General features: G+C 32.4%; 1 protein-coding gene across 1 annotated transcript; it reads left to right on the top strand.

Moving 5' to 3' along the window:
• Nucleotides 1-287: 287 nt before the first annotated feature.
• On the top strand, nt 288-4387 carry LOC125186963 (NADH dehydrogenase [ubiquinone] 1 alpha subcomplex subunit 9, mitochondrial-like). Its single transcript, XM_048083454.2, has 12 exons — nt 288-447; nt 556-652; nt 848-912; nt 1022-1107; nt 1199-1283; nt 1363-1433; nt 2368-2499; nt 2803-2918; nt 3002-3125; nt 3266-3334; nt 3772-3892; nt 3980-4387. Exons 1-12 carry the CDS (start codon nt 378-380, stop codon nt 4114-4116), a joined length of 1173 nt encoding a protein of 390 aa, XP_047939411.1. The 5' UTR covers nt 288-377; the 3' UTR covers nt 4117-4387.
• Nucleotides 4388-7468: the final 3081 nt, after the last annotated feature.

Here is a 7468-nt window from a genome sequence, read left to right as displayed (position 1 = left end):
AATCATTTATAGAAAGTTTTCAATAAATAATAACCCGTTTTCAATAAATAATAACCCTACACATCATTCCACTAACACTATTTTTCATTTACTTTTTCTCCTTTTCTCTATATACAAATTGCTTTATTTTTTGTGGATGAATGGAGTATATAAAAATAGGTCCATATTCCATAATTATTTTTCGATTTACTTCCTTTTACTATATTTTAATAAAACTCATGCTAAAATTAAAATGGATAATTATTGGAAGAGGCAGGGAGTACTTATGCTGTAAAAGTTATTTAGAGAAAATAATTTCTACTCCTACTAAACAGCGATAGAATCCGTTGGAACTCCCATTTCGTCGCTCGTCTTTCAACTCCGGCTTGGAAGTAAAGATGCAGTCCGTTTACCGGCGTTTGCGCCACCACCACTTCCACCAGTCACCTGCACAATTCACCCATCGGTGTAAGTTTCTCCTCCGAATATATGCGCCATCATACTCGTTATAGGTCCAGATATATACCTTAAATAACAAATTGAGCTAATTCATGAATGTGATTCATCGATTTTCAGTTAATGGAGCAAATGATTCGAGGTCCGCTTCTACTCTTGCCACCAAAGGCGTGGGGCATCTAGTTCGCAAGGGCACTGGTGGAAGATCATCCGTTAGGTAATTTGGTTTTTCAAATCCCTAATTTTACTTGCACCTGATTGTTTTCTGGTTGTCATTCTATGGATTCTACATTTTCAATTCTGTTCTCCGTGCAGATTATTACTAGATTTAGACTATTAAATTTCCATCTAGTTTTAGTTTTCTCTAATTTTGGCAAATTGATTCAAGTTGGACTATATTGGTGTTTGGCAGTGGCATTGTTGCGACGGTGTTTGGTGCTACCGGATTTCTTGGGCGATATTTAGTGCAACAGCTCGGTTTGATGCCTCGCATTGTTTTAACTTAAATCGGTTACTGCACTGTGCTACTTTTGAAGATTAAATTTTGATTTTGAGTTGCTTTTATGTTTTCTATTTATTTTGTTAGCTAAGATGGGTTCCCAAGTGCTAGTTCCTTTTCGAGGTTCTGAGGATTCTCAACGACACCTTAAATTGATGGGTGATTTGGGTCAGGTGACTGGCTTCTTGCATCGACTTTCGTATCCAAGACATTGAAGTTTGTTTTACTTAAAAACTGAGATTTTGAACTTTCCACGTTATGCAGATTGTTCCCATGAAATATAATCCAAGAGATGAAAATTCCATCAAGGCAGTCATGGCAAAGGCCAATGTTGTCATTAACCTTATTGGTATGATAATAAGATCATGTGACAACATATAATCTTTTCCTTTTCTATTATTTTATGTGTTCAATGTTTTTATGAACAGGAAGGGAGTACGAGACCAGAAATTTTGGTTTCGAGGAAGTGAACCATCATATGGCCGAGAAGCTTGCCGTGGTATGTTGTATTGCTATATTTTTTTACTCCAATAATTTTCACTTCATCACGGCACTTGTTCAACTTATAGTTCCAGCATGTAGTATATTCAAACTATAGGGTAATTACATCATTCATACGGAATGTTTCTTCATTGTTTCATGTTGGTACAAAAAGTTTGAGGTTTGCATAAATAAATAAATAAATAATACAAAAAGATTCATTTTAATTCAAAACTTTCTGTACCAACATGATTACATGAAACAATGTTGAAACATTTTGTGCCTCACGTAAGCTAAAAGTTGACATTGTCTAAACACAATTGCCGGAATGTATTAAATTGAAATGTGGATGAAACTTTTTGCATTATTAATGCAAACTTCAAACTTTGTGTACCAATTGAAACAACGATGAAACATTTTATATGGATAATAGAGTAGGCCACTATTAGGTTTTCATGTCCCCCCTTTTATTACCTCTGGAATTAGTTCCTCCTGGCTGAGGTTAAACTGGATTTAGGACATACTAGTCTGTTGCGTTAAGTACTCAAGTCAGTTTCTTTGGAGTTCTATAAAAACTGAGAAGCTCTAGAAGGGGCTATTAGAAAGTTCATAGAAACTGTTGCTATGCACCGTGTTGCTCATCTTCATTCTCAAAGTCGGAATCTAACTAATATACTTGTTCATAGAAAAGCTGCTGAAAGCTTTAGATACCTGTATGTGTATAAGTTGGTCTTCTTGATAGTTCAAAAGAACTACCTTTACTATTCTTTGTTAAATGAATGTACTCATGTAGTGGAAATGTCTCTTCCCGGGGAAAAGGTTTCACTATTTCTCTCTTAGTGAGAAAATGCTTTTGAAGCACATTTCTGATTTCCACTTCTATTCTTCAGCATTATTGCGGATTGTTTCTTAGGGACAAACTGATATAATGATGATGCATCATACACACACAGATTGCAAAAGAACATGGCGGTATCATGAGATACATCCAAGTTTCAGGCTTGGGAGTATCTCCATCATCTCCATCTAGACTGCTTAGAGCTAAAGCAGCTGCTGAAGAAGCTACTTTACGAGAACTACCTGAGGTTAGTTTTGCACTATCTGTTCTTGTTTCACATGGATTTAGAGAATTCCCTGTTTACTCTTCCTCTCTAGATAGATCATTAGAATCTTCGAAGCAAAGTTCGAAGATAACGGCCTCATTGTTATAGAATTTAGATGCTTGTAAGATTATGTATTGGCTCTCAGAAGTATGTAACCAATCATGATCATATTTTGCTTCTGCAGTAACTCTGATGTTTTTTATTTCTGTGGCTGTAAATGAGGCGCTTTTAACTTACTAACTGTATTATTGCTTTATTTTATTCATAGATCTACTTATTTGTCAGGTCACAGTTATGAGACCTGCTGTGATGATTGGGACAGAGGATAGAATATTAAACCCATGGGCACACTTTGCTAAAAAGTACAGCTTTCTCCCACTTATAGGGGGTGGATCAACTAAGTATGCACTAAAACTATATTTTGAATTTTTGGATGATTCCTAAATCGTTATGCCAATATCTTATATCATCGTGCCGTTTGCAGAATTCAGCCTGTATATGTAGTGGATGTTGCTTCTGCCATTATTGCGGCCTTAAAAGATGATGGATCCAGCATGGGCAAGACTTATGAACTTGGTGGACCAGAAATTTATACCATACATGAATTAGTATGTCATTGAACCTACCTCTTCAACCCCCCAACCCACAAAAGAATAAAGAACAAATAGTGATGTAGTTTGGAAAATCAGTCATTCCCCTTCTTTACTTTTACCTAGAAATAATAATAATGAATTTTGCATGTCTGCAGGCAGAACTTATGTATGACACCATTCGTGAATGGCCTCGCTATGTCACAGTTCCTTTTCCTGTTGCTAAGGCAAGTCCTTCACACACATCATTACGTACATCTCTGTTGTAGATATTATGTAATTAAAACTCATCTCTTAACACCTCTTGCTGGAGCTATCTAAATGAGCACTTGTTTTTCAACTTCCAATCTAGACCATTTGCTAGGAGATGTTAATAATGGAAAGTTTACAAGAGAGAATTTAATGCAGTCATCCACCCTACATTGGCAATTATGGTCTGTATCAGGCCTGTTTCTCTACTTGTATGCCTAATTTTAGGCATCCAATTTTGGTTATTGAATGAAGATGCGACAAATTTATATGCTCCCCTAAGAAGTTCATTTTTGAAATTGAACTTCTAGTGTCAGCACTTCAAGTAGTTTTGTTCTGGATTATGTTACACTCTTTTATGTACTTCCATACTCGCATTCAATCTTACAATTGTTTATGACATGTTTGGTTTCAGGTACTTGCAACTCCCCGCGAGTTATTGCTGAACAAAGTTCCGTTCCCAATGCCTGTCCCTACCATATTCAATCTCGATCAAATTGAAGCCCTTTCCACTGATACAGTGGTTTCAGACGATGGTAAGCGTCTTTCTAATTGTTGTGTAACTTCTTCTAAAGTTGAGTTCTAATAATACATGTTTCATCTCACTCTATTTTGTGCTCCAGCTTTGACATTCGAGGATCTGGGAATCACGCCACGCAAGCTGAAGGGTTACCCAACCGAGTTTCTTATACAATACCGTAAAGGTGGACCACAGTACGGTTCAACGGTTAGCGAGAAAGTATCGCGGTCATGGGATTGAGGTTGAGCCGTTTTATCCGACATTTAAGGTAGGGATGTTGTTGCCTGCATTCCTGCTCCATTCTCTATGATAATGAATGCAAATTTGTGTCACCTCATTGTGGTGGTGGTGGTGATGGAGAATGCGAAATAGTTGAAACTTGTTAAGTTGGTTTAAGCCTTAATAAACGAATGAGATCAACCTCGTTGAAAAGTGGATTCTTCAATGGATATTGCTAATTTGTTTTTAGCAAGATTATATTTTTTTCAAGGCAAAACAAACACATTTTTTATTCGAGCACACCGGAACTAGAAAGTTGACATGTGATTTTTGGTACCGCCATGATTACTGTAGGATTAAAATTTTGATGTCAGCTATCGCCTTATTTGTGGCTTAAGGTTGTAACTTGTAGGTTTTCAATTTGACTCTTTGTATATCTCCAAAGTCTTTACTAGGCTCCTGAAAGCATTCTAAAATGTGAAATTTCAGATAAAAGAATTAAATTCGCAGTCGAAAAAAAAAACGAGACACTGAAATTTTTTAGAATAAAGGATTTTTGCATTTTTTTTTTCTCTTCTTTAGGCAGAATATATAAATAATTATTTATATAATTAATTTACATAACATATCACAATCGAATGTTTTTCCCCTAATTAATCAATATAATGATTAATTTTTTCATGAATTGAGCAATCATATTTAATAATTAAAAATAAAAATAAAATGAATTATTGAAAAAGATGGAGCCTCTCATATCCTATACATTTTTAGTTATTTAATGAAATATTTTTCTCATTTTTTTCTCTTTTTTAGAAAGTATACATATGTACTCCCTCCGTCCGCGAATAGGAGTCCCGGTTGAGTTGGGTGCGGGCTTTAAGAAAAGTTTGAGTGTAATAATTTAAGTGTGTGATAGTGGAATGTGGGACCCATTTATATTATTATTTGCTTTATTCTTTGGAATAATGAAATCTAACATTAAGAGAGAAATTGCAATCAAAGTGGATTAAAATTAATTGCAGCTTCTAAATTAAGGGAAAAGTGGGGTCATTTTTTATACTCCCAAGATAAAATGTCTAACCGGGACTCCTAATGGCGGACGGAGGGAGTACATTTTTAATTATTTAATCAAATAATTTAGTCAATTCATATTATTTAGGAAAATAATACTCCTCTCATCCCATAATAAGATCATGTTTGGTTGTCAGGATTCTGTCTGGGAAAGTGATCTATTCCTTAAATTTTAAATTCATGTGTCTGTTTCAGTTTTTAATCAAACTGGGAAAGTAATCAGAATCCAAAAACAGGGAAAGTTAGTACAACTTTCCAGGATTCTGAATCCTAACTTTTCTTAGGTATTCTATTTCCCAGATCTAGGATTCTTACATATTTAAGCAATATAGTATAGTTTTATTATTATTATTATTATTATTAGACTAAAGGTCCTTTTTGGTCCTTAACATATGGCGATTTTTTTATTTTGGTCCATAACATTATCTTTTGAATTATTTGGTCTTTTTGTTATGAAAGATATTTTTGGAAATTTCCATTAAATAGTACTACCAAACATGTGATTATTTTTTTCTTCTCTTCTTTCCTTTTTCTCCATTTTCTTCTTTCTTTTTAGTATTTTATCTTCCTTTCTTCTTCTTTTTTTCTCCTTAGTTTATGTTTCCTCTTTTTTCTTTTCTCTTATTTTTTCTTCTTTCTTTTTAGTGTTTTATACATACATCTAATTGCATTCATAATATAAATCAAGAACAAAACACCTAATTAAATTAATTATTTAAAATAATTAAATCAATTAAATATTTTTAATTAAATTATTTTATACTCATTTTAGGGTTGAAACATCTAACTAAAAATATTCAACTCTTAATATCATTATGAATACAATTCACAATTTTAAATTTTTATTGAAACTATATTGATTAGTTATTAATTTAATCTAAAATAATAATAATTATTATTATTATATAATATTTTGTGATTCATAATTTGAATAATTATATTATAATTATTTATTAATTTCAACTAGTTTTTAGTATTACAACAATAATATTATTACAATAATTAAATATAATTATAACTATAATTATAATTAAGTATATTTGAATGGTATTAAAAAATAAATTAATTATTAATTTAAAATAAGACTATTAATATTGATTAATAATAATAATATAAAGAGTGAGAAGAATGAGAGAAGATATTATAAATTATAATATCACTTTTGGTACTTAGTTTTGTGTATGTCCAAAATAACCTCAATGACACAAATGGAAAAAATGTATTTGTTCAGAGGGCATTTTGGGGTGAAAATTGCATCAGGTACCAAAAATGTGATTTATAGATTACCAAAAACGATATAAAATAAAGATCATGTATCATTTATGTGCGAAAGTGAAAGATCATGTACCATTTATATAGTTCACTCTTAATAATATGGTTATCTTAAATGGGTCAAATGAAGCATTAGTTAGTCACAATAATAATGAATAAGGTACATAATTTATTTATTATGCTTAATGAATCTATAGTCGAACATAAGCAATACTTGAGGTCATAAAAGATCTCTGTTTTTAGGGAGTTTCTCATGCGCATCATTGACATAAAGAAGTTTTAAGAACTTTGCAATATACAATTATTTAAGAAGGAAATATATGTGTCATTATTGCTGGCTCCTTGCATGTTCGTTTGTTGTGTTTAAAATTATTGGGGATGTATCAAAGATCTCCGTTCCAGATGATTTCGTAGGATGATTTTATCAAGCATAATTTCGCAAAATAGTGTATATCTAATTCTAGGTATGCTACTACAGATTACAGAATACCTTTTATTGTCCTTTTTGTAGACGATATGCCACGTAGAAGCTCAAATTTGGTACTCCCCTGTTACGGCTAAAATGACACATTTTTAATTGGCATGAGAATTTGAAAATTGTTGATTAATAATTAATATGATTAATTGGAGAGAGAAAGGGTGAACGTAAATATCTGTAAGCCTACGGGGTCTATATTGCATCGTCTGTTGATTAAGGGAGAAAACATAATAGTACTACGAACATTTCCTGTAAAATACTGTACTATAAGAAAACGATAATCATTTATTCATTCAACTTCAAAATTTAAGAAAATGAAAGTGAGTTCAGATAGCTAGCTAGTATATTTAGATGAATCACTGTTTTAAATTTGTTTCAAATCAAGCTCTTTTGATGTGTACCAGTAGTCAGTCCCCCTGTGGGTCACAAAAGCCATTTAATCCCCCATTAACAATAATAATAATAATATTTTATTAAATAAACTCCAAATAGTATTATATACGTTGATATAATTACATTACGAACTAAAGGGCCCCACACAAGCATGTGCAA

The sequence above is a fragment of the Salvia hispanica genome, chromosome 5 (genome assembly GCF_029641045.1).
Source record: "Salvia hispanica isolate PSC_SH4W2 chromosome 5, Shi_PSC_v1, whole genome shotgun sequence".
In the NCBI taxonomy this organism is placed as follows: Eukaryota; Viridiplantae; Streptophyta; class Magnoliopsida; order Lamiales; family Lamiaceae; genus Salvia; species Salvia hispanica.
Note: the sequence above shows the minus strand (reverse complement) of the source record. Positions and strands in the feature narration are given on the sequence as shown.